We start from the raw sequence: 26,924 nt of genomic DNA, 5'->3' as shown, positions 1-26,924 counted from the left end.
CAGGGACTCGGGGGTCGACAGGGGAGAAGGAACAGCACGCAAACACTGGTTCTGGATTGTTCCAGTACAGGTCCCCAACTGTTTCTAAGTCGACTCTTGGCAAGCTCCCTTTGGGACATCCATACTTCCTGCCTACAAGTCCAGGGCAAAGGTTAGGGTGGCTAAAGATGGCAAACCATTGCCTTCTGATCCCTGCCCTAGGAATTATTGCAGCAAAGCCTCCTTGCCCATGTGGAATGGCTGGGACAGGGCAGAAGGTGGTGGCTGGGCAGGCTGGCTCAGAGCCCTGTGACAGGGGACGGAGGGGGTGAATTTGGCACAGTGAACCCCTTCTTCTCGTGCTTTGGGGTCCTCCTCCCACGTTCAGATGGTACTGCCCCGTGGGCCAGCCGGGGAGGGGTGGGACTTGTCTCCCCCTCCCCAGTTTTACAGATTTGCCCAGAGGCAGGCAAACAGGGTTCTCCCCGGCTGGTGGAATTTGAGGGTGGGGGGACCCAAAAGGGGAGGGGTAGGGCTAGCTGAAACGGAGAGAAGGTTTTTTTTTCTTGTTTTTTTTTCTTTTTTTCTTACAAAGATTCTAAGAAAAACTCAGGGCGGGGAGGGATGAGGAAGGGGGACCCAACTCGGCTCAGAATCCACAGACTTTCTCCACGCCTCCTCGGGCGGCCTCCCAGGCGGCCGGCCCGGCCCTCCCCTCCCCTCCACCCAAGGTCCTCTCCCCCGAGAGCGGCTCAGTTCCAGGGAAGTTTGGCACTTTTTCTTTTTTTTTAAGTGGGGGAAAGGAGAGAGAGAGAGAGAGAGAGAGAGAGAGATGAAAGGAGGAACAGACAGGCAGAGATCCAGACAGGACTGGTGACAACAGGAGCCACAGCCGGAGAGGAAGAGAGGGAGGCGCTGTGGGGAGAAGCTACTGGAGGCTTGGGGGCAGATGGCCAGGGTGAGGGACAGAAACCAATGCAGCACACACTTATTAAGCACCTACCAGGTGCCAACAGCAGGGTGCAAGGCAGCCACTCAGAGTCTCTGAGATCTGATCGGCCAACAGGGAGAGAGGGGAAAAAAAAATCCGAGGTGATGGGGTTTGTAATAATCCCCACCCCTGGCCCCATATCTGTGTCCCCTCTGGACAAACTGCAGCACAAAAGATTGAGGTCAGATTGCAAAAGGGACCAGCGAGGGATGGGGAAGGGTGGGGGTGGGGGGTGTGGTTCCCCACTCACCGATGAGGTGTGAGTGAACCAGCTCACCCTCCATTCCTATAGCCCCGGCGGGGTGGGGGTTCCCCGAGAAATGAGGAGGGGTAGGGGGCTGTCACACAGACACCCCAAGGGGACACTTCTCAGGAGGCCCAGCCTCCAGAGCTGTGTCTGTGGGAGGGGAGGACTGGCCCCGGCTGATTGGGACCCAGACCCCAAGGGGGGGATGCAAATGATATGCAAATGACCCTTTCTAGCCCATCTCCCCTCCCCCAGACCTCGCTCCGCCTCTCCCTGGCTCCTGCCCCGCCTCCCGGCGGGCCTGGGAGGTCGGAGAGGCTGCTCCAGCCGGGCGCTGTAATACTCTACGTGCATGGGGAGATACTGGGAAACACTGGCAGGTCTTTGGAAAGGCGGAGGGGGGCAGTGGCCCACCGAGCCCCCCCCACCTCCAAGCCCAAGAGCCCCCAGCTCTAGAAGATATGTACAAAGTTACATCTGTTTTGGCACTCGGATCTCCATCTGGGTTCATCTGGAGATGCAGGGTGGGGGCAGCAGCGATGGGAGTGGGGGTGGGGGGAGGGTGAAGTGGGGCCTGGCCCCCTCCACCCCAGAGATGACGAGGGTGTGGACAGAGTCACCCCGGAGCCCAAGCTGCAGCCTCCCGTCGGGGTGGGAGGGCTGGGGCGAAAATCCAGCGCGCGGGCACCTCGAGGGCTATTGCTTTCTAGGGGGCGTTCACATTTTGATTTGGGGGGTGGCTCTCTAGCGAGGCGCAGGGGGTCTCCCAGGCTTTAGGGGTGAGAATCCTCTCAAGGCTTTTTGTCCCTCCTTTTGTAAGAGAGGGACAAAGGGGTGGGGCCCCCAGGAGCCATGGAGGAGAAAAAAGGGTCTGGAAGACCTAGGATGGGGGTGGGGGCAAGTGGGAGAGAGGGGTGGGCACGGGGTGCCCTCCCCCCAGAGATGCTGATGACGGAACCAGGGCGCCGCGGGCCCTGCTTTGGGCTGGAGAAAGTGGGGGTGGTCTCCGAGGGGGAGGGGGAGGGCTGGGGGGGGGAGGTCTCAGCTATCCTCGTCTATGGGGGTTGTCAGGCCCTGCGGTGCTCTCGGTCCACTGACAGGGCCCTTAGCGCTGACCATGGACGGCCACGGTGCTCGGTGAGCCACTTCCAAACCGACTCGGCAGTGCCCAAGGGGAGCCCACCAGAACGTCCTGCTCCGTCAACACCACCAAATCAACGCCGCCCCATCCCTCGGGCCGCCGGAAGCCGAGCAGCCCAGGGGCCCTAACCCTGGCTCGCCGACCTCTGACACAGTCACGGCAGTCTGGCTCACCAGAGTCAGCGACACAAAGCCACACAGACACAGGCATGCACACGGAAGGCAGCGCGGCTCCATCCCCCCCCCCCCGCCCCCCCGCCCTGCCTCCCCAGCCCGGACGGGTCCGCGGACTCGGTGTGGCTGCGCGGAGGTGGAGGTGACCTGGACCGGACTGTTTTTTTTTTTTTTCCTTAGAGTCCTCCAGATTAGATTCCAGTCCTGCCCCTTATTCTTTTCCTTAGTCCACCCCCAGGCCAACACCCAGCAAAGGGGGTGTGGGTGGAGAAGAGGGGCGCGGCACTGGCCCCCATCCCGTGCATCCCCAGTGACGTCACAGAACGTGGCCTGGGGCGCCACGGAAGCATGAGCCCCCCGGGCTGTCAACGAAGCCCACTGGGGCAGAATCGCAGAGGCACCTGTCTCTCATTGTCACCGGAAGTGACCTCTGGGGAACTTCTGACGTCACGAGGACTGCCCGGAAGCACATCAGAAGGTACTGGACCCCCGGGCACCACTACAGGCGCCCTCACTCCTGTTTCTCTTGGAAAACTCACGGGAGGATGCCACAGCCCTCCGGCAAGCCTCTGCCTCACAGGACTGGCCCAGGCCCAGCGCTGGCCTCGCTCCCAGCAGCACCGTCCCTGTCCCGCCCCCAGGAGCGAAAACTCCCACCGAGGAGGGGGGAGGGGCGGCTCCGGTGGCGGCAGAGTAGCTAAGAGAACCTGGGGGGTCTGGGGCCCCTGCCCCAAATGCCCCGTTTTCGCTCCGACCCCTCTCTCCCTCCGCTCCCACGGCTGCCCTGCGATCTGGTCTGAAAGCAGAGTGGGGGGGCGCTGTGTTTTGGGGAGCCCCTCATTCCAGGACATCCAGAGGCTCCCTCCCCTCCTCCCGAATGGAAACAAAAACGTACGAGGTGGGGATGGGGGGGGGGTAGGAATCCTTACCAAAAAAAAAAATAGAAAGAAAGAAAGAAAGAAAAAAAAAAACAGAAAGAAAGAAAGAAAAAAAATGGAGGGAAAGAAAGAGAAAATAACGCTTTGTTTTCTATTAAAATCAACAAAATGCAATATATACAGATATCACACAGACCTGGGCCCTGGGAGAGGAGGGTCAGGCCCAGCTAAGCACGGGAAGGGAGGGAGGAGGGGTCAGTTCAGGGCTGGGGAGGGGGCTCCTGAGCCCCTCCCCCAGCCAGCGCTCAATCCTGCCTATGACTACCAGAAAGGAAGAGTGCGGTCAGCCTACCCCGTCCCCGGAGGAGCAGGAGACACGAAGCCGAGGTCAGGAGCTGGGGGGAGGGGGAGAGGGAGGAGGAGGAGGAGGAGGGAGGGTGGGAGCACGCGCCGCGGGCCTCACCCCACCTTCTGGGGGTTTGAGGCCCTCACCCCCTGCTCGTAGCTGACCCGCTGGCTGATGAGGTATTGAGCGGCTTGCGTGGCCGCGGGGCTGCCCGTGATGGTGACCCGCCGGTTCCGCGTGCCTGGCAGGAACTCGCCCTTCTTGGAGATCTGGATGCGGGCGCCTGTCAGCTCCTGGTATTCCACCAACGTCTTGCCCCCCTTGCCCAGGATGGCTCCCACCAGGTTCTCAGGCACCGCAATCTCCACCAGCTCCTTGGCGCTCTCGGCCGCCAGCTTCTCCGCCGTCAGGAAGCCTCCGGCTGCTCCTGCCGCGGCCGCGGCGGCCACCAGCGGGCCGCCCCCGCCGCCCGCCCCGCCGCCGGCCCCTGCTCCGAGGTAGCCGTTGGCGGCGGCGGCCAGGGCGAAGGACCCCAGGGCTCCGGGGGGCGGGGGTGGAGGCGGGGCAGCCCCTCCGGCGGGCCCGGCCCCTGCCTCGCCCGCGTAGGACGCCAGGAGGTTGGCGGCAGCGGCGGCGGCGGGGTTGGCACCAGCAGCCACCGCGGCCAAGACGCCAGAGGCCGCGGCCGAGTTGAGGCCCAGCCCCAGGGAGTTGGTGTTGTAGCCGTAGCTGGCCAGCGTGTTGAGCGCCGTGCTGATGGCCAGCAGGTCGGTGCCTGAGAAGGCAGGCAGGGCGGCGGGAAAGGCTCCCACGCCCGCCAAGCCGGCGGGGCCCAGCAGGCCAGAGGCGGCGGCAGCCGACGCGGCGGCTGCGGCCGGCAGCACGTCGGCGGGGCTGGCGTACGGGGAGCCGGTGGGGTTGGAGTTGGCCACGGGGCCGGCCACGTTGGCGTAGCTGATGTTGAGGCAGCTGCTGCTTTGGGGGTCTTCCTGTACCTTCTGCACGATGGCGCTCACCGCCTTGTGCACCTGCTCCGGCTCGCCGCTGACCGTCACCACGCGCTCCTGCAGGTTGATGCCCTCCGGCTTCTGGGACAGCTGCACCCACGCGCCCGACTGTTCCATCACGGCTTTCACGGTCGCGCCCCCTTTGCCGATGATCAAGCCTGCGGTGCTGTTGGGGACAATCAGCTTGGCCTGCGTGGGGAGCAAGAGAGAGGGTCTTTGTGGCGGTAATCCAAGGCTGCGCCCCTCCAGTCTGGTGTCCAAAGCCAGGCCCAGCGCGCCTCCTGGTGTGCACCACCAAGCGGGGTCCCACCGGTTGTTAAAAATATGACAGTGGGGTGGGCATTTGGCAGAGCGGCTGAGACACCCCTCGCGATGCCCATTTCGGACAGCCTGGCTCTGCTTCTGATCCAGCTCCCTGCTAAGGCGCACCCTGGGAGGCAGCAGAGGAGGGCTCAAGTACTTAAGTCCCTGCCACCCATGTGGGAGACCGGATTGGAGTTCCAGCCATGGCCATTGCAGCCATTTGGGGGCATGAACCAGCAGATGGAAGATCTCTCTGTCTCTCCCTCTCTCTCTGTAACTCTGCCTTTGAAATAAATAAGCACATTTTAAGAAGGAACAAATTAAAATAAGTGAAGCGTTTTCACAGTGGATGGCAGATGAACAGCCAGCACCCCAGGTCACTGTAGTAGCCCCTTAGCCACTTGGTCCCAAGTCCCCGAAACCCCCAGTACCTCCTCTGCTGACCCAGCTGTGGGGTCTACCAGGATCGAGCTCCCAGCTTGTGCTGGTGCCCCTTCAGTCCTGACCCACAATGCCCACAAAGTCTTTGTGACTCTCATCTTGAGGCCCAAGAAGTGCAGAAGGGACTTGCCCCAAGGGCACCCGGACAGTGAAGGAGCCCAAATCCAGCCTCTTGGATTCGCGATCTTTTGGGCTCCCCACTGTGTGACGCTGGTCTCCCAGCGTTTTTGTTATGGGCTGGACTGCGTCCCATTCCAGTTCCAACGTGGCAGTCCCAACCCCCAGTGCTTCAGCGGACGACTGAAGGTCACGTGGCTGGGCTCTCGTCCACCACGCGTGGTGACCTTAGGAGATAGAGATTAGGACGAGACGCACATGCAGAGGGAAGACCGCATCGGGACACGGGGAGAAGACAGCAGGTGTGCGCCAAGGAGAAAGGCCTCTAGGGAAAGCACTCCTTCTGACACCTTGGACTTCTGGCCTCCAGAATGGAGAGAAAAATAAATGTCTGTTGTTTACCAGCCAAGCTGTGGCGGCCCCAGAAAACACACTCGGCTGTCTTCTCTGAGAAATGAGACAGGGTGAAGCCTTCCGTCTGGGAAGGCAGGCGTTGGATGTCTCTGGGGTGAGGAGAGGGGCCTCTTAGAAACTGTGGCGTCCCCTTCTCCACTGCAGAATGCTCTCATCCCTCAACCGCCTGTCTGTCCCAGCAGCTGCATGTCTGGTCAACTTTTTTTTTTTTTTAATATATAATATTTATTTGAGAGACAGCAATGCACGGGGAGAGATGGGAAAAAATTAAAAATCCTGTTTGAGGTTCATTCCCCAAATGCCCACAATAGTCAGGGCTGAAGTAAGGAGTCAGAAACTCAATTCAGACCTCCCATGGCGGGGTAGGGGGTTAGGAACCCAATTCCTTACACCATCACTGCTGTCTCCCGGAGTCTGCACCAGCAGGGAGCTGAAGTCAGGAGCTGGGGCCCGGCGTCGGAGCCAGGCACTCGGCATCTTAACTGCCAGGCTCAATGCCTGCCCCCGAGTGTGGTCATTCTGGATTCCGGTGGGGATATCTCGAAATCCATCCTCCTTATCCTCCTTTCACACCTCCGGGAGCATTTACAGACAAACGGCTCTTGCTCAGTCCTTGCCACGCCCCCTGTAGACCGGCATCCTGCACCTCTGCCTGTCCTCTCCGTCCCCCGGTCAGACCCTGGGCGTGCCGGGGAAATTTATGGGTTCCGTTTAGGTTGTTGCGAGGACTGGAGAGAGATGTGCACTTTCAGCAGGCAGGGCCATGAGTGACCACAGCCCACGCCCGAGCGTCAGCCCTCAGAGGGAGGCGCTGTCTCAGGTCCCCTTGCGAATGTCCTGCTGGACACTGGTGTTGCAGAAGGTCTCGGGACTGAGCCAAGTATTTTTCTGCATGATGTTAAAATCTACTGTAATTTCTGGGAATGCAACTACCAGTAAATCAAGGCAAGACTGCACTTTTCTTTTTTAAGTTCTGAATCTTACCAAGAGCTGTCATCATTTGGAAAACCGTGACATCAGCAGTAACGTTAAGTCTCTGCCACTGTGCACTGTGGCTGTCTCACCTCGCCATGTTCAGCTGTGTGGAGCTGACCTCGGGGCTCTGAAGTGGTTATTTGCTTCTTCTACTCTTTTTTTTTTTTTTTTTTTGACAGGCAGAGTGGACAGTGAGAGAGAGAGACAGAGAGAAAGGTCTTCCTTTGCCGTTGGTTCACCCTCCAATGGCCACTGCAGCTGGCACGCTGCGGCCGGCGCACCGCGCTGATCCGATGGCAGGAGCCAGGTACTTATCCTGGTCTCCCATGGGGTGCAGGGCCCAAGCACTTGGGCCATCCTCCACTGCACTCCCTGGCCACAGCAGAGAGCTGGCCTGGAAGAGGGGCAACCGGGACAGAATCTGGTGCCCCGACCGGGACTAGAACCCGGTGTGCCGGCACCACAAGGCGGAGGATTAGCCTAGTGAGCCGTGGCGCCGGCCACTTCTTCTACTCTTACATACGAATGTTCATCTTATTTAGGGCATGTGCTTCCAGTTCCAGCTTCCTGCTAACGCACACCCTGGGAGCCATCAGGTGATGGCTTGAGAGGTTGGGTCCCTGCCCCTCGCGAGGGAGACCTGGATTAAGTCCCTGGCTCCCAGCTCTGGCCTCTGGCCATCGTGGGCATTTGGAAGAGTGAACCAGCATATGGGTGCATGCTCTCTATCCCTGTTTGCCTCTCAAATAAAAACAAACGCAAAAAACCATCTTATTTTATAAGCAATCGCTTTCTTTTTTGTGTCTCCATTATTTAAAGAAAAGTTTCATGGAATAAATAAAAGTGTGGCATATCCATAACAAAGGAGCATCTTTTGGCAACACCCTGAAACGAACAAAGCCCTGACATCACACATGCATCAACACGAATGAGCCTGGAGAACACGCAGCTGGGGCCACAGAAGGCCACATACAATTCCACGTCCATGAACGTGCAGAGATCCACAGAGACAAAGAGTGAACCAGTGGTTGCTAGGAGGTGGGAGGAAGGACTGGGGGTTATCCTACAGGTGTGGGGTTTCTTTGGGGGATGATGGAGATCTTGTGGAATTCCATCATAGCGACGGTTATCCACATACTCTAATTCCATTTACGCGGATGTCCAGAATAGGCAAATCTATAGATAGCAGACGAACGGTGACGCAGGGCCAGGGCGGGGGTTAGTTCGTGGGAGTGGTTGAGTGGTGATGGCTAAGCTGATTGATTTCCTGGGGATGTGATGAAATTGTTCCATCCGTTGTGGTGAGGGATGCACAACTCTGAACACAGTAAAAGCCACTGAGCTGCACACTAAGTGGGCGAATTATGTGTATGGGGTGCCACCTCAGCCTGTCACAAATCTTAGGGGTGCAGTACGTTTCGCACACAGCCCAGGGAAGTCCCTTCACTTCTCAAGGCCTCTTTTCCCACCCTTGTGAAGTGGGCATGTCAATCCTGATGCACACAGTGTGGCAAAGCACTCTGGGAGAAACCAGGGGCCTGCACTGTGGGAAGCAGCCACTCAATGGTGGCTCTGGCCTGGGGACTGCTGTTTTCTCAACGGAGCGAGGTCCAAATCCTAGTTTGCTATTCGGCAACTGTGTGGCGTTAGGCAAATGTTCTCAACCGCTCCGTGCATAAGCACAGCTCACCTGGATGACGATTAGGAAGATTCAGTGGAAGTGAATCTTTCCGTTGCCTGGCAACAGAAAGCCCCAAGCAAACGACAGTGCTTCCATGATAGACCCAGAGCTGTGTCCCCTCACACCCCAGAATCCCACTGTCCCATGATGTCACAACAGCAAACTCTTAGAATTAAACACAGAGCCACAGAACTGTAGAACTTTTAGAACTAGAAAGACCTGAGATGACCAGATTTGGAAATTATCAAACACTAAAACAACAAACAACCCGCAGAGGCTAACACGGCATGCACCATGTGCCAGGCCCTGTCCTGAACAGTTTCACACAGAAATTCAGTTTTCACCACAACCCCAGAGGGAAGCCACTACTAGTACCCCACTTTCTAGGCTGGGAAATGGAGGCACACAGAGGTTAAGTAGTTTGAGCGAAGTCACACAGGTAGGGAGTAGTACAGTCAGGACCTGTCCATGCTCAGACTCCCGGGTCTTCCTGAAATTCCGATTCAGTTCTGGGATGGGACCCAGGGATCTGGATTTTAAGCTAGGGCTGAGAAACAGCTGATGTAGCCCAAAGGTGCAAACTGGTGAACCCCAGGCCACAGACAACCTACTCTGAACTCTGCAGAGTTTGAAGAACTGAGCTGGGGCTGGTGTTGGGCTGCAGCGGGTTAAAGCCCCGGCCTGCAACACTGGTGTCCCATGTGAGTGCAGGTTCAAGTCCCAGTGGCTCCCCTTCTAATCCAGCTCCCTGCTAACATGCATGGAACAACAACAGAAGGTGGCCCAAGTACGTCAGCCCCTGTCACCCATGTGGGAGACCTGGATGGAATTCCAGGCTGTTGGCTTTGGCCTGGCCGAGCCCTGGTCATTTAGGGAGTGAACCAGCAGATGTAAGATCTCTCTGTCTCCCCCTCTCTCTATAACTCTGCCTCTCAAAACAAATAAATAAATAAATTTTAAAAACAAAGCCTGAGCCAACCTTTTAAAATCAGCTGTTTGCAAGGATTTATGGACTCTTTCTTTATATATATATATATATATATATACACATATATATATGTGTATATATATATATGTATATATATATATTTGACAGGTAGAGTTATAGACAGTGAGAGAAAGACAGAAAGGTCTTCCTTCCACTGGTTCACTCCCCAAATGACCGCAACAGCCGGTGCTGCGCCGATCTGAAGCCAGGAGCCAGGTGCCTCCTCCTGGTCTCCCATGGGGTGCAGGGCCCAAGCACCTGGGCCATCCTCCACTGCACTCCCGGGCCACAGCAGAGAGCTGGACTGGAAGAGGGGCAACCGGGACTAGAACCGGCGCCCATATGGGATGCCGGCGCTGCAGGTGGAGGATTAACCAAGTGAGCCACGGCGCTGGCCCCATTGCAAGGATTTATGGACTCTTTCTAAGACGTGGGAAGACTGGAGCTGGCGTTGTGGTGTAGCGGGTAAACTGCTGCCTGGGACATATGGGTACTGGTTCATGTCCCAGCTTCTTCTCCACTTCCCATCCAGCTCCCTGCTGTGTCCTGGGAAAGCAGCAGAAGATGGCCCAGGTGCCTGGGACCCTGGACCCACATGGGAGACGTGGAAGGAGCTCCTGGCTTTGGCCTGGTCCAACCCTGGCCATTGCAGGTATTTGGGAATTGAACCTGCAGATGGGAGATCTTTCCCTCTCTGTCTGTAACACTAACTTTCACATAAATAAATCTTTAGAAAAAAGTGGGAAGGTTGACAACACTATATCAAAGTTTCCAAACAGCAAGAACTGGGTGGAGCTGAGTAGCTGCCCTGCTTATGGCAGATCCTCTCCAGAGGGCTCAATCTTTCCTGCTGCCTTTCTTTTTTTTAACTATTTTTTTGACAGGCAGAGTGGACAGTGAGAGAGAGAGACAGAAAGAAAGGTCTTCCTTTTGCCGTTGGTTCACCCTCCAATGGCCGCCGCGGCCGGCGCGCTGCGGCTGGCGCACCGCGCTGATCCGATGGCAAGAGCCAGGAGCCAGGTGCTTTTCCTGGTCTCCCATGGGGTGCAGGGCCCAAGCACTTGGGCCATCCTCCACTGCACTCCCGGGCCACAGCAGAGAGCTGGCCTGGAAGAGGGGCAACCGGGACAGAATCCAGCGCCCCGACCAGGACTAGAACCTGGTGTGCCGGCACCACAAGGTGGAGGATTAGCCTAGTGAGCCGTGGCGCCGGCCCTTCCTGCTGCCTTTCTGAAACTCAGAGGCATTTCAGTTTATAATCTCTTTTTTGGCCTGGTTGTAAAGAAAGAGGAGCTGAAGCCGACAGAAAGGGGTCCCTAAGCAGCAAAGCAAGTCCAAGGCAAAGAAGGACACGCCCATCTCCTAACACAAGAGTTCCAAACAACGGCGGCAACAATAAGGGCCGGTGCTGTGGCAGAGCAGGTAGAGCCGCTGCCTGTGATGCTGGCATCCCACGTGGGCGTGGCTTTGAGTCCCAGCTCTTCCACTTCTGATCCAGCTCCCTGCTAATGTGTCTGGGAAGCAGTGGAAAATGGCCCAGGTCCTTAGGCCCCTGCACCTATGTGGAAGACCCGGAAGAAGCTCCTGGCTCCTGGCTCCTAACTGGGCCCAGTCTGGCCACTGCAGCCATTTAGGGAGTAAACCAGTGGATGGAAGATCTCTCCTTCCTTCCCTCTCTGCAAACTCTGCCTTTCAAACAAATAAATAAATCTCAAAAGAAAACAACAAAAACCCAAAATAAAAGCAACAAACCGGTAACAATAGCTAAAAATCATTGAGAACTTCCTATGCAGCAGGCATGCACACTGAATGCTCTTCAAACATCAGTGGACATTAACCACCATCCACACAGAGGCACCACAAGGAATCTCCTCTTACAAACGAGCCTAAGAAGGCCCGGAGAAATCAAGTCCCGGGCACAAAGCCACACAGGGAGTACAGTCCAGAGCAGGATTCAACTCCGCATCCGACTCCATTACCTCGCAATCTTTGGAGCCCTGCAGTAATAAGGCAGAGGACAAATCCTGGTTCTATATCCCGTCCACGGTACTGTCTCAGAGGTCCCGTGGATTAGGGGGAGGCGGTGGAAGGCTCAGGCACAGATGGTGCTGATCCCATTTCCCCTGCAACATCCCATCCACAGGCCCTTGATGAGCCCTGCGTCCACTGTGGCCACGGCCGAGGCGCAGGAAGAGGCGATGCGCTCGCCTTCCCGACAACCGTGTGGGAGCCCCGCCGGTGGGGCAAGGAGCTGCTTCAGCACCAAGGACAGCAGCCGCGCTCCGCGCCCCAGGCCCGCCGTGTTTGGGCGGGGGGGAAAGATCCAGAGCCAAGGGGTCCCCACGAACTTGGGGGGGCACTGAGGCCCGTGGTCTCCCTCCCCTCAGGGCAACGACAGGACCCAAGGATTCCGGATTCTCCTGACCGAGGCCCTCCCTCCCGCCTTTGTCTCCAGGTAGACATTAAGACAGCCTCGCGGGTCCGGGGCTGCACTCTCGCCCCTTTCGCGCCGAGTGTGCGTGTTTTTTTTTTTTTTTGGGGGGGGGGGCACCGGGCCTACATCCCAGTCCCACGAGCCGCGCAGCCGTGGGTACCCGCCGCCCGTCCACCTGCCCGGTGCGCGCCGTCGTCATGGCAACCGCAGAGGCCCGGAAGCCGATTGGCCAGCTCCCCGCCCCGCCCCGCCCCCGCCGCCGCCGCCGCTTCCCCGTGAACGCAGTCGACGGAAAGATGCTGCCCTTTCTCTTCCGCGGCGTCCCCGAGAGGGGCTGCGGCGGAGAGCGGACCCGCCCTCTCGCGCGCTGACGGAAACACCAGCACGGCCCACCACGGGCGCGGGGAGGAGGGGCAGAGTCCATTTCTAAACTCTCGGAGGTGGCCGCGCAGCCGCTGAGGTCACTTCCGGTGGGGGCAGGAAGTGGGAGGCAGGTTGCTCAGAGACACAATGGGATGAGGTGGAAGGGAGAGGAGGGCCGGGCGCGTCTGAGGATGGGGGCGTGGGGGGTCTGGGTCGCACTCCCCCAGACCGTCCCCCCTTTTCGGAACCAGGACCCCTCCAAGTGACCTGGAGTCCTTTCTTGTACTGTGAAGGCTGGCTCCCTAATGCAGCTACCACCCATTAGTGCATCAAACAGGGCCACCCAGGAGCGTGGGCCACGCGTGGGGCCGGCTCCTGTTTCCGGCTTCCTGCTCGTGTGCTCCCAGGGAGGCAGGGGTGACAGCTCAAGCCGCTGAGTCTCTCCCTCTCCCTGGGGAGACCTGGGTTGAGTTCCTTCCTTCAGTCCAGCCTGGCCTCCCTGCCTGTCGCTGGCATCTGGGGAGTGAACCAGCGGATGGGAGTGGTCTTTCTCTGTCCTCTCAAATAAAATAAATTACAAAAATTATTTTTTAATGGATTGTCCCGTTCACCCACATGCAGGGGTGCGAAAGGCGTTGTCTCTGAACCTCAGCAGCCCACGCCCTGCCCCCGCTGACCTGCTTGGCTCTGTCAGGGTTCATCGTGGTTTGGGGTTGAAGGATGTTGACCACCTCAGGCTTGGTCATCGCTTGTGGGATTTCTCGGACCTTCTCGGCAATAAAGCTGTGCACGGCATTCAAGGCCTCTGCCGTGCCCTGTACTAGGCATACCCGCTCTGTGGTTCCTGTTGAACAAGGGAGAGAGGGGGCACACTCATCAGGACGTTCCTGAGACGGCAGGGAGAGGCTGAGGTGCAGTGGACCGGACTGACCCTAGGCCACGGGCCGAGCCTGGGCGGGCAGGCAGGCGTGAGCAGGCAGAGGTCATGGTGGGCAACTGGCAGCATGCGCGGAATCCCCAGTTTACCATCTGCACTTCCTATTCCTCCCCTCAAGCCCCACCAGGAGACGGGAGAGTGATGCCTGCTTTGCGCTGTCCACCAGCGGCCCTGGGCACGGGAGACCGGGCTCAGCTGCCGCTTCTCGGTTCTTGTGGCTCCCTGGTTGCTCTGGCAACCATTCACTCACACACCGCCTCCCCCCTCCTTCTAGAAGGGAGAGCTCAGGCCTGCAATGGTTGCCACAGTAACTGGAACCCCCTTATCGGTCTGGCTGGCCGGGTCCTCAGCCCACCCCCAGGGGGACGAGGGACGAGGCCCCGTTGCTATGGCAACCCCTGAAAGCCTGCAGCGAAGGCCTCTGGGCTTTTGGAGAGGATGGGGAAGGGCTGGGGGATGGGGGAGGCAGAAGAGAGGCCTGAGGACCCACCAGATGGAGGGCTGAGGGGCGGGGGAGGGCAGGGGAGCAGGCAGGAGCCAGCAGGCTGGGTCAAAGGCAACTCACTCGCGGAGTGGGCACTGCGGGGTTGGGAGAGATGGGTGGCGTGGGTCCCTTGGCCTGGCCATCTCCAGACACTGGCCACGGTTGCACCCTGGGCATCCTTCCTACATCTGTATGTGTGTGTCGGGGGTGGGGGTGCTGGGGAAGACAGAGGCTGGGTGGTGTTGGGAGGTGTCTGGGTGACACGGTGACCAGAGTGTGAATCTGTGAGGCTGTTTGCGTGAGTGGTGTGTGTGTGTGTGTGTGTGTGTGTGCGCGCGCGTGCTCGAGCAGGACTGTCTGAGTCCCTGATCTGTGTTTGTGTACAGAGGAGAAAGAGCGGGAGAGACTGCAACAGCAGCAGACTGTGTGATGCAGCGAGTCTGGGCGCAGCCTTGCGTGTGGGAAAGATTTGGGCGCTACGGCAAGGATCAAGGCTGTGCGTAGTATTTGTGAGGCTGAGCTGAGTGTGGCTGAGAGTTTGGGAGAAGGAAACAAAGAATCCACGGCGTGGCTGTGGGCTGAAGGGACAGGGCTTGGAGGCTGCAGGGTGGTATTGTGTGTGTGTGTGTGTGTGTGTGTGCGCACAGGGTGAGTGAACGGGACAGTCAGACTCAGTTCTGGGTGTTCCTAAGACTGTGATGGCTGGTGTGGGGTGTGTGTGTGCGTGTGTGTGTGTGTGCAACAGACAAGACCCTCTAGCTGACGTGTGTACACACGCCGGGAGACAGACAGGCAGACTAGACCGGATGACCGACTGTGTGTATGTGTGCATTACAGCAAGACAAAGACGACTCTGCCGCGACTGGCCAGGGCGAGGACCTGAGTGCTGGGTGACAGCCGGGGACGTCTGAGGTGCGAGTGTGACCCTGTCTGTCCCTCTCCCTGGCTGGGACTCTGCAGGACCCAGGCAGCTCCTGGGGTTGTACAAGGTCTTGTGAGGGGCCGGGCTCCCTGTGCCTGCCTGTCTGGGACACACAGGGTGGGGGCGAGTGTCAGCGTTGGGTGCTTCGGTACAGCCACCCTGACCCTTGGCGGTCGGTGATCTCCCAGACCCGCCACATGTCCGACTGTCACTGTCGGTGGGTAGTGACAGCCCCCACCCCCTTTGGTCTGCGATCCTCGCTCTCAGTCCCCTCCCCTCCCCCCTGAACAATGGTTTGGTCTGGGCCAAGGGTGAGTCAGCGTGCAGGCTGCCTTCATCTGGCTGTAAATAGGAAAGGGTGTGGGTTGGGCTGGGAACTGGGGGACAGTTGGGGGAGGGCACGCCCCAGAGACAGCCTGGCTGGAGTGGCCTGGTCCCCAGTCTTGGACCCCTCTCCACGCCCCTCTCCCCCTCTTGCCACACACACCTTGCAGTTCTTCATGGGTGTCCACAGGGGAGCTCTGCGGGGGTGGGTGGGGCTTGCCTAAACCCTGACAAAGTATCCAAGGATAACAGCTGGTGCTTAGGCAATGCTGAGCACAGGCACGTTCTAAGCTCTTCATGTATTTTTTTGTTGTTGTTCACTTAGTTACGTGTTGGAAGATGCCTCCCCTGACTTCTGGCACCGAGAGGGTCGAGGTCGGACTTGCCCAAGTGCACTCAGCCAGCATGGAGCCATCAGGGTTTTGGACCCAGGTAGCCAATGCCACCGCCTGTGTTCTTAGCCACCATGACCCCCTCTGCTGAATCTGGGGTGCATGAAGTGACCGGATGTGTGCTGGGGACCAACTAAGAACTACCCCTTTTTTTTCCTTCGTATTAAGGAAGAATATGCATGAATTTATCAAGTAATCCCTTCTCAGTCTGCACGTTGGAGCAGATGTTATGAATCCATAAAAATTAAGAAAACATGGGCCTGACGCTGTGGCGTAGCAGGTTAAAGCCCCAGCCCGCAGCGCCAGCATCCACGTGGGCGCTGCTTTGAGTCCCGGCTGCTCCACTTCCGATCCAGCTCCCTGCTAATGTGTCAGGGAAAGCAGGGGAAGATGGGCCAAGTTCTTGGGCCCCTGCAGCTACTTGAGAGATCCAGGGGAAGCTCCTGGCTCCTGATTGGCCCAGCTCCAGCCATTGCGGCCATCTGGGGAATGAACCCGTGGATGGAAGACCTCTTTCTCTCTCTGTCTCTACCTCTCTCTATAACTCTTTCAAATAAATCAAATAAGTCTTTAAAAATTTAAGAAAACCAATAGCCACGTGAGTCTGTGCTTCTCTCTCTCTCTCTTTTTTTTGACAGGCAGAATGGACAATGAGAGAGAGAGATAGAGAGAAAGGTCTTCCTTTGCCGTTGGTTCACCCCTCAATAGCTGCTGTGGCCGGCACACCGAGCTGATCCAAAGCCAGGAGCCAGGTGCTTCTGGTCTCCCATGCGGGTGCAGGGCCCAGGGACTTGGGCCATCCTCCACTGCACTCCCTGGCCACAGCAGAGAGCTGGCCTGGAAGAAGGGCAACCGGGACAGAATCTGGCACCCCAGCCGGGACTAGAACCCGGTGTGCCGGCACCACAGGCGGAGGATTAGCCTATTGAGCCGTGGCGCTGGCTTTTGTGTGTGTGTGTGTGTGTGTGTGCTTCTCTCTTGTCTGGGGGGGTGGGGTGGGCTGGAGCATTAGGCAGATGCTCAAAACCCAGTGCTTCATACTCCCTGGGGTCCTGGGCTGCTGTGCACCTGTCTGTGAGGCCTGGAGCAGGCTCCTGCCTCTTTTTGCTTCATGGCTTCTCCAAGTCTGACCTGAAAGGGCTGAATCTGGGGCCTTGGGGGGGTGGTCCGTCACCAAGACGGGGACCCCCTCTTGTGTTCTGGGGGAGGGGCCGGCTGGGCTTGTGTTCATGGCGCACACGGCAGCATCTGTCTGTGTCTGTGGGTGACCCTTCAGTTTTTGCATCTCCCTGCTTGCTTTGCAACACCCACATCAAACAGCTATGCCTCAGCCTTGGAAGGCACGAGCTTGTCTTCTTGGGGGCCCTTTCCTGCCCTTGGCCTAGCTCAGGACTAGCCTTCCGGGCTCTTCCTCCAGGAAGCCCTTTGTGACTGCCCTTGGGCCGGGTTGTGTCTGGACGCCCGTCCCAATCCTGACTGCTCTGCGTTATCACTGGCATGGGTTCTGTCTGCCCTCCTAGGCTGTGAGACGGCTCAGTGGCTGCTATGTCCCCGTCTCTGTCCAGCACAGGGCTGGCACAGGGCAGGTGTCCAGAGAAGGAGTAGACGCAAGGCGTCAGCTAGGAGAGCAGGGGGATCTGTGCTTTGCCTCGTGCGGCAGCGTCTCCACTTCCTGTGCTTCTGGGGGGTCCTGGGCAGCACTAGGGAACAGGGCCAGGATGGAGGAGGCTGTGAGCTGCACCTGAGGCAGGACTGGGCACAGCCTGGCAGCCTGGACCACTTCCAGGCGAGGAGGGAGGCGCGGGGCTGGGGAGACCCTGGCTTTCATGCTTGGCGGATTGGCGCCCGGCCTAGGAGGACGGATGACTGCCCCATCTTCTGGTTTCTCGGCTGCCTGCCCTGTGGGGTGGGTCTCTGGGCTGGGGAGGGGATGACAGGTGTCACGGCACAGACTGTGATCCGAGGGCAAGGGACCAAGTGTCCTCAGATGAACGTCTTCCGCGGAGGTGACTTGTGGGCTAGAGCGGTGCGGGGCAAACTGGGCCAGGGTGGAGGAGAAAAGGAGGGCATATGCCTGGGTCACTAGAATTTTCTCTAAACCCCTTGCCAAAGCTGCTTAGTGAGACGGGAGGTGGGGGCGGGGGGTGCGGAGAGGAGAGAGAGGGAGGGGCGGGAGTGGGGGGGGAGAGAGAAAAAGAGAGAGAGAGAGGAACTGTCCTGACCCTGCGCTCCAGCTCTGGTGTTTGACCTAAAAAAATCCGAGGGGATTAAGGAGGACCTAGAACCAACCAGCACTGGCCCAGAGCTGGAATATCTTAGATGTGGATACTCAGGCATGGCCTTGGGAGCGTGAGAGACTGAGTGAGTGGGGGGGAGAGATGGAGGCGGAGGTGGAGCAGGGTTTGGAGGGAGGCTGAGACCTGTGAGGGTGAGGGGGCGGGCAGAGGCAGAGGGAGGCGAGGGGCAGTGCGGCGGAGCAAGACCCCGCTCGGGGCGCGGCCAGCGGTGGGCAGAGGGCGGGAAGGGTGAGGTTCTGAGCGATGGGAGGAACAGGAGGAGCAGAGGGAGAGAGAAAGCAGGTGGGGGGGCAGGCGGACGGGACGGGAGGCCAGCGGGGGCAGTGAGAGACCAAATGAGGAGGAGACACATGCAGAATGACAGACAGATGGACAGACAGAAAACCAGTGGGACTGGGCATCCAGGGGGAGAGAGCTGGGGGCACCTTAACACGGACACTCGGCCCTCATGCCACGGGGACCCCCTGGCACCTGCCTCCCTCCACCAACCTGGGCTGCTCCAACTGACCCGAGGGGGCAGGTGTGTGGGAAGGGACACATCTGCCAGTACACCATGCAAATGAGCTCATGAATATGCAGAAGGCCCATTGTCTTGCCCTGCCCCCACCCCCATCTGCTCAGCCAGGCCCCTCCAGCTGGGGGCAGCTTAGCCCCCCTAAGGGGGAAGGGAGTCCTCCCCCCACCATTATCACTCCCCCTACAGGGCAGCCCTTCCTCTTCATCCAGGGCCCAGGTGGGAGAGACCCAGGGAGGAGAGGGCCAGGGCAGAGACCTGGGTCGGGGCTCACCGGGATAGAAATCTTTGGACTTGGAGAGCTTGATGGTGGCTCCCGTCTCCTTCTGCAGCTGGACGATGGTCTGCCCGCCCTTGCCAATGATGGAGCCCGCAGCGTAGCTCGGGATCAGCACCTTCAGGAAGTATTCCCCTTCCTCTGTAGGGGCACACAAGGCGGAAGAGTCAGGGTGTGTGTGTCTGTGCGTGAGGGGGGGGGTCTGCACCTTTGGAACACACCCAGCCCGGGCAGACGGAGGAGACCACGGGGGCCGCAGCAGTACGGAGCGGTCATGCCCACGCAAACAGCGGTGAGGAGGACGGCACAGAGAACGAGCCTGGCACCCTCCCTCCCTCCCTCTGCAAATAGTTCCTGCGCCCCAGCACCTGCTACGTGCCTGACCCGGCTGCAGACACAGCCAAGAAGAAAACACTCCAAGCTCTCTGATTTCATGGGCAAGTGAGGCAAATAAGGCCAAAAGAATCATAGTGATTCAGCCCAGGGTTCACACAGCTCTGTTCTGCGGAGGGGAGAGACAGACAATGCAGCTTATGTCAGATGGTGGAAGTCCTAAGAGAATAGAAAGAGGCAAGAAAGAGGACGGGGGAACGTAAGGGCCAGCGTCAGGCAGCAGGCAGGGAAGCCCTTCCTGGGAACAAGGCGTTCCCGGGGCACCACTCGCTCTACAGCGCCCGGCGCGCACTGGGCTGTGCCAGGGACGCCACCAACACCGGTCCTCGTGCAAGGGTTCCACGCTGGTCCTCTGGGGGAGGGGCTCTGACAGACCCATCTTTGCCGAGGAGGGAACAGAGGTGAAGATGTCGCCGCGCCCGTGTGCCTGGCCAGCAGCCGGGGAGGTGGGGGGGGGACACACAGCTGCCGTCAAACCCAACCTTGCTCCAGAGCCCTGGCCCTGAGCCACGATGACCACTGGGCTATGGCAGGGGGGCTCAGAACCAGGTGGAGACGGGGAGCCATGAGCAGGTCCACAAGCCCCTGGGGTGGGACCGTCCCTGGGCTGCTGGGGGGATGAGGGAGGGGCCTGTGCTCAGGGCTGGGAGGGGAGACAGAGGAGGCTGCTGGGAGATGGGAGTCTGACATCTGCTCCAGGTGAGATGGAAGCCCTGAAGGGCCGTGCTCTGCCTCAGAGAAGCAGCGGTGGTGGAGCTGGGTGCCCGGCCACAGCCCACGGGAGATGGCTTGCAGTCTGGACCAGCAGAAGCCGGGCGGGCAGGTGCAGGCGGGCTGGCCGCCGGTGGCGTCCCGCAAGCCGGTTCTGCCTGGTCGGTGGCAGCGCAGAGTACTTTGTGAGTGTGATCTCACCCATGACCCGCAGCTGGAGTGAGCTCTACTCTCACCCAAGAGGAGACGGAGGCCCAGGCAAGGCACTAGGCGAAGGGCACCAAGACCTTTGCTGGGCTGAGCTTCGGTCTCTCCCCCGAAAGACCACCAGGTCCAGGGGCAGCCGCGGCCCAGAGGCGGTGGCTGCGGTGCTTTGGGGAGCTCTGGCCTTTTCCTTGCTACAGACCCAGTGTCTTGGCCGGGCCTAAAGCACCTTGCAGGTGCAGCCTCGAGGTGCGTCCCCTCACCTAGCGCTAACCAAGCGACTGCCCCGGCGCGCTCCCAGGGTTGCGTTCTGCGGGCTTCTCAGACCCTTCACGAGGGGCCCCGCCCACCTTCCGCTTCACGGGGATCAGGCTCACGTTGCCCAAAGCGTCTCCCAGCTCAGGGCCTTTGCACGTGTTCTCTTTTCCCCAGGGAGTTCCTCCTGCCCTTTGGGTCCCCACCCAACACTGCTGCTTCTTGGCAGGGGTGGGACAGAACCCCCGTTGCAAGCCTTCAGAGCCGCTTACCACAGAGGGGCCCACAGAGCTCGCCGTGTGTCCCGGGGCCCTGAGCCCTGGGCGGATACCTGGACAAGGGAGGGCAGGGGTCGGGCTGTGCTGCCTCCGAGGGGTCAGCTCTTTCTCCCCAGCAGGAAGCCTGCGCTGGCCGTCACCCCGACACTCAGAGCAGGTCAGAGAGAAGACTGTGCCAGAGACAGTGGGGGCAGGGTGGGGGCGGGGCGTCCCGCCCATCTCAGATGGGAGGTACTGGGTTCTCTGAGACAGGGGCTGGATGTGGCCTTGCAGGTCTGGGGACGGGGTCCAGACTTAAGGGGCTTCTCTGAGCTCAAAGCAATCCTCTTAAACTTGCCTAATCAGCCCATTAAGCCTATTAAGTCATTAACCCCCCAGCGGGCCCCCCATCCATCATCCTGACCTCTCCTGAATTCACCTTCCTCCCTGAGCTCCCCGAGGGGTCTCCCCGCCCCATCCTGACCCCTAACCCCGGCTCAGAGACGGGGTTCTTTATCCCTGGGGGGCTCAGGGAGATGTGGAGGGATTCACCCTGGTCCTTAGCACGCCCTCTCTCTCTCCTCGCTCAGTTCCACCACCTAGCAAGAGCAAAAAGCAGTCAGGGGTCTCAGAAGAAAACGGGACACAGCCCCTCCCCATTTCCTGCAGCCTCTCTCTTGCACCTCCCCAGGCTTTGTCTAAGAATTTCCATACGAGCTGCAGGCCTCAGTTTGCTTATCTGTACAATGGGAGACAGACAGGGCGACTGTGACTAGGGGCACGACGTAAACAACTTGAGATGGATCCAGGCAGCCACGTCACACACACATCATCACCTACATCAGGAACGCAGGCCAAACGGCTGTCACGGAGCCTAGCATGCCAGAGCGCCCCATAAACTGGGGAGGAAACCCCTAAGGTTGGGGGTTTCTGCTGGGAGGCAGGAGAGACCCCATGTCCCTCATCAGCCATCCCCTAGGGGCTGCCTGGCTTCTCCCAGAGGAAGAGCCGCTGGTTGACACATGTGAGCTCAGTGCGCCCTCCCCAGCCTCTGTCTCCCTCTGCTCTGCCTCTGCCTCCTCCTCCTCCTCCTCCTTTTTTTTTTTTTTTTTTTTTTTGACAGGCAGAGTTAGACAGTGAGAGAGAGAGATGGAGAGAAAGGTCTTCCTTCCGTTGGTTCACCCCCCAAATGGCTGCTACGGCTGGCGTGCCGCGCTGATCCGAAGCCAGGAGCCATGTACTTCTCCTGGTCTCCCATGCAGGTGCAGGGCCCAAGCACCTGGGCCATCCTCCAATGCCTTCCCGGGCCACAGCAGAGAGCTGGACTGGAAGAGGAGCAACCGGGTCTAGAACCTGACGCCCCCAACTGGGACTAGAACCCGGGGTACTAGTGCCGCAGGTGGAGGATTAGCCTAGTGAGCCGCGGCGCCGGCCCCTCTGCTTCCTTCTTGAACGTGGCCACCATCCATCCCCTCTGCCCCTGTTCCTCCAGCAGATCCCCCATGAGCCCTGGTGTGAGACGTGAGGGCACAGCGGGGAGCCCTACCGACAGGGCCCCGTTTCCCGGACGCTCCCTTGAAAACCTGGGTGCCTCCATTGAAAGCAGACATTTTCAAACTCAAGGCTCTCATGTCCGTGACATAGGCAGGCGGCAGTCAGAGGAAAAGGACGCCTGTGGTCTCAGCACCACCTTCTACGTCCCCGTGGGTGCTCAGCGGACCACCCCCCTTTCCTGTGCTTCTCCTAGGAAGTGGGACCTCCCACCTCCAGAACCTCCCAACTCTGACCCCTTCTGGAATCTTCCATACATCCTTCCTGTTCCCACCCTGCGAGTCCCTCCTCCCCAGGAAGAAGCCAGGCCCCTAGTTCCCAGGCTTCCTTGCAATGTGACCTCAGCTGAACCCGGAGCCCCCACAGGTGGTGCACCCCCACCCTGCCTGAGCCACCCAGGCTCTGGCTGAGAGGAAGGTCTTCCTTCTACTGAGCCAGGGTCCGCGTCCACCTGCTCCTGGCCCCCTTAGCTCTGCCCCCGGGGTCCAGGCAGTGACCGACAAACTAAAGATGAACACTGAGCCCTCCCGATGCACCTGCCTCCCTCTTGCCAGCACCTCAAGTTCTTCTACTTTGGCAAGCGGCTCTTCCCCTACCAGTCCCTGACGCTCTGGCCTCCCCAATGCGTTAGTGCCCCCTGCCCTCAGCGAGCTTCTGGAAGCTTCTGAAACTCAGCCAGCCCCCTCCCGGCCCCCAATAAATAACATCTGCTCGTGCAGGAGCTTTGTAGTAAGAATGGAGTCATCCCTGGCTGGCGGGCTGGACCTAGGTGACCCTTTAGGATGAGGGCAGAGCTGAAGGTGTGTGTGCTGTCTGTGTGTTTGCGGAGGTGAGTCTGGGGGGAGCTGGGGCCATCTGCACGAGTTCTACAGAAGAGGGAGGGCTGGGAGGCGATGCTGGGTGCTGGTGCTGTCACCGGGCAGGGGGGCTGCCGCTGGCGAGGCTGGGGCGTGGGACGGCAGAGGAGGAGCAAGGCGTCGGGTGGGTGACGTCCATCCTCCTGCCAACCATGGCGTTGCCTGTTGGGGTGAGAGCCGGCCTGCGCACTCTGGAGGGCTGGGGCCGGGGTGAGGGAAGGTCCCCTGGGGTGAATCACCACTGGACCAACGGACGAGAACCGAGAACGGGACGTTCCTCTGGGAGGGACACTGACGATGGCTGTGCCCGCTGGCGCCAGGCCTCACGCTGTGTGCTGTACGCACACCGTCTCACGGCAACCCAGACAGGGCGGTCTCACTGCCCCCATTTCCCAGACAAGGAGACTGAGGCCCAGGCTCTGACATGACCACCATGGCCAGACGGGAACCCTGCGAATCCTCACTCCGGACCTACATTAAGGAGGGAGGGACGCTGGCCGGTGGAGGCTGGGCTGGGGTAAGGGCTGTGTGGATGTCTGTAGACATTTTTTCCTTGCAGTGTCTTGGGAATGCAGTCTGGGGTACAGAGGCCGTGACAGCTGTGGGGTCAGGGTGCCCACTCTGGGGCGACCACGTCCGGCAGAGGGTAGGCATTTTTTCCACTGAGCCCCTGACTAGGGTTCCCATCCAACACCTTCTCCCAAGTCCGTCTGCCTGAGGGCCCTGCTTCCTCCCCACAGCATCTGCCCGCCAGCCAAGGTGCCCAGGTGCCAGCCTGGCAGCCGCCATCCCCGCTCTTTCTCCCATCTGTCCCCAGGAGCAGGCAGGCGGGGCAGGCTGGTGCCGAGGACAGAGGCACAGGGTCTGTCTAGCTCGTTGCTGCTTGCTGGGACACTGGGAAAAAGTCCTGCACCCAGGTGAGCCTCAGCTTCCCCACCTGCAAATGGGGTTCGCGGCGGCCCCATCTGCCCACACCATGGAGCCAGCGTCCCAGGCTCAGGACACGTCTCTGCCTCTGATTAGCTCAGCCCGACCTTGGGCAGGTCAGCCCCCCTCTCTAATAAAACAGGTCACTCGATAGAACTGTATGGAGGATGGCACGCTCCATGTTCCTGGCACACCGTGTGTCGCCCCATCAACACGCGCCATCATTCCTACACCCTAGTGTGTCAGGGAAACTACAGGAAATGCTGGGTAAGGCATTTAGTAACAATACCGACAGTAACTGTTACTACTGCTGGCAGGGTGGTTCCAGGACCGCCACTATGGGGCGGGGGGGGGGGGCGGGGAGGGGACACCGAGGCCCCACGTGGGAGAGGGACAGGGGCAGCATTTGTGCACCCACCAGGTCTAATAGGGAAAGGGACCCTTGGCTTTGAGATCAAACTCCTAGAAGCTTGGGTAGCCCCGCCCCTGGGTGCTCCTGCCAACAGGGGGCAATCCCTGTGCACCTCCGGGCCTCAGTTTCCCCCTGGGAACATGGGAGGGGGGCGGGGAGAGGCAGGAGGAAATGGTCCCTGAGGCCATGTGTCCCAGTCTCCCCTCGGCTGAGGGAGGCAGGAGAGCACAGTGGGCAGGTGCCCAGGCTCAGGGACCAGGCGGCCCAGCCATGGAGGAGCTGTGTGACCTTGGCCACGTGGTTTCATCTCCGGGGGCCTCAGCTGTCCTCCTGTGTACACAGCAGCTCACCCCCCTCCTCCCCAGCACACACCCAGGGCTGTTTTGAGACATTCGCCCCAAACTCAGAGCCTGACTCTTGCTAGGGGCTGAGTAGGTGGATGCGACAGTCGCTGGCGGCGGTCTCATTCTATGGAGCTGTTGAGCCTCGAGGTTTCCTGATGCCCAGCCCCTTTAAGACAGGGTGGGACCCCTGCCCCCAGGACGGGAAGGGCTGGACAAGCCAGCAGGGCTCCGGGACCTCCTGGGTCCCCCATGCCCCTCCAGGACTAGGAATAGCAGTGGGGCAGGAACGAGGGAAGGAAGTTGGCGGGGACACACTCATGTGTGTGCTGGGGCTGGCGGAGCAGGAAGAAGGGCAGGAAACCCTCTCCCGCCCCTCCCCCAACTTCCCTTTCCTCCCATTTCTGCTGGCCACCCTCTCAGGCATCCAGGGGGTCCCTGGTTCCTGTCCCCCGTGGATGGGACGGGAGGAGGAGGCTGGGCTTGGGCTCCTCCGAGGGGAGGCGGTGGGAGGCCCCCACCCCACCCACACCACGGCCGGCAGAGAGGGAAGGGTGCGCGCGCTGGCCGAGGCCATGGCTCTGCCATCCGGAGGAAAAGGCCAGAGGAAGCTGAGATTTCGGCCAAGGTGACCGTGGGGAGGGACCGACCTGTCTGCTCTGGGGTCTACCTCCGTGCAGGGAGCTGCAGGGCTGGGCTGGGCTGTGAGGACCCCTCCCCGGATCACCCACCGCGGACAGGCACCGGAATTCCCTTCCCTACTGTGTGCAAGCCCCTCAGGTCACACACACACCAGGAGATCCCCCCCCTCGTTCCCGGCTCTCACACGCACCTCCCTCCCGGGGTGTCACCCATTCAGCGCCCTCACTACACACAGAATTACCATCCCATCTCTGGTGTCGCACACTCGGCCGTTCCGCACACACACACACACACACGCACACCCCTCTGGGTGTCACACGTCTGCCTCCCTGGGGTGCCACGCAGGGACCTCTCCTTGTTACACACCCTGGAGCCAATGCTTCCCCCACAAGCCTCAGCCCCTCCGTGAGCATACACCCACCTTCCCCCGCTGCACACACCCCCTCTGACGTCACTGTTGCACACCTCATGTGTCACACCCAACCACAGCATCTCAGGAGTCACACCCACACCCTCTCCCTGTCACATCCCCTCCCCACACACGCCCGTGTCACCCGCGCCGAGCCCCTCTCCTGAAACACACACCCTGCCTGGGCGCCAGGCACCAGGGCCAGCCCGTTCCGCCTCCTCCACACACCCCCTGGCTTGTCACACACACCCTCTCACTCATGTGTCACACTCGGCCTCAGCCCCCTCGGAGGTGACAAGCACACACTTTCCCCTGGCGTGCAGGTGCCCCCCGAGGGGCTCTAACAGGGAGCGCAGCCCTCTCATTGGGCCCCAGCTCTGACACACACACACATCTCTGTGTCGAAGCCACCATCCCTGGTGTCACTGGGCCAGGCTGCCTAGGGCCCGTGCCAACACACACACACACACACACACACCTGTCCCAGCCTCACATCTTCCCACCTAGCTTTACACGCCCACCGGGCCCTTGGCTTCGCCCCCCTACGCCTGGCACCCGGCACAACACCACCTAGGGCCTCTTGCAAACCTCCCTGTGGGACAGCCCTCCGTCAGGACATCCCCAAGAGGAGGCTGGGCAGCTGCGGGTCCACAGGCCTCCTCCACTCCCTCCCCTCCCCCCCGCCGGCACACGCAAGCCGGGGAACACCCCTGCCCCGCAAGGGTCACATCACACACCCCTCAAGGACACGCAGACGCCTGCCCAGGGGGACCCACGCCCCCCCATCCTCCGCGCCCCCCCCAAGGACACTTGCCACCCCTCCCCCCAGCCCCTCTCGTCGCAGACAAAGCTCCCGGCCCCGGGGCCGCGGCGAGAGAAGGAGGGGGTCGAGCCCCTTCCCGGACTCTCCTCGCGGTACCCCCCGCCTCGGGGAGGCGCGCCCCTCCCCTCCCCAGAGTCTTGCACCTGCCACGGTGGTGGGGGGGAGGATGGAGAGAGGCGAGGCCCCCCGCCCGCGCCCCCGCACCGAGTCGCAGCCCCTTCTCACCTCCCGTGTTGCTGCGCTTGGTGCAGACCACCTCGGGGGGCGTTTCGAGGGGCCTCTTGCGGGAATCCGGGGCCTCGGGCTCCATGGGGGGGGCCTGGGGCGGCGGCTGCTGCTGCTGCGGCGGCTGCGGCGGCGGCGGCGGCGGCTGCTGTGGCGGCGGCGACGGCTGCTGGGGAGGCTGGGGCTGCGGCGGCGGCGGCGGCGGGGGCGGCGGCGGCTGCGGGGCCGCGGAGGCCGTGAAGAGGCCGTGCACCGCGCCGGCGGCCATCATCCTCATGGTGGGGGGGCGGGG

General features: G+C 60.3%; 1 protein-coding gene and 1 long non-coding RNA gene across 14 annotated transcripts in view; one reads left to right on the top strand and one right to left on the bottom strand.

The window, feature by feature from the left end:
• LOC108176127 (uncharacterized) overlaps positions 1-5,385 on the top strand; it is a 10,443-nt gene extending 5,058 nt beyond the window's left edge. For 3 of the 13 annotated variants that reach the window (XR_016224960.1, XR_016224959.1, XR_011384104.2), the window contains 2 exons: positions 2,318-2,564; positions 2,712-4,071. This is a non-coding gene — a long non-coding RNA (uncharacterized LOC108176127). Of the gene's footprint in view, positions 1-2,288; positions 2,565-2,711; positions 4,256-4,825 lie in introns of those variants that run through there. The other 10 variants (XR_016224952.1, XR_016224954.1, XR_016224955.1 and 7 more) reach the window with 10 other exon arrangements.
• NOVA2 (NOVA alternative splicing regulator 2) lies at positions 3,542-26,924 on the bottom strand. The gene is made up of 4 exons (XM_070062781.2): positions 26,633-26,924; positions 18,623-18,766; positions 13,156-13,322; positions 3,542-4,951 (listed from the first exon to the last, which is right to left on the bottom strand). Exons 1-4 carry the CDS (start codon positions 26,907-26,909, stop codon positions 3,869-3,871), a joined length of 1,671 nt encoding a protein of 556 aa, XP_069918882.1. The 5' UTR covers positions 26,910-26,924; the 3' UTR covers positions 3,542-3,868.

Source organism: Oryctolagus cuniculus, chromosome 18 (assembly GCF_051225735.1).
Source record: "Oryctolagus cuniculus isolate XC-2025 breed Fujian yellow rabbit chromosome 18, ASM5122573v1, whole genome shotgun sequence".
NCBI lineage: Eukaryota > Metazoa > Chordata > Mammalia > Lagomorpha > Leporidae > Oryctolagus > Oryctolagus cuniculus.
The sequence above is the reverse complement of the archived record's forward strand: the minus strand, read 5'-3'. Positions and strand labels throughout refer to the sequence as shown.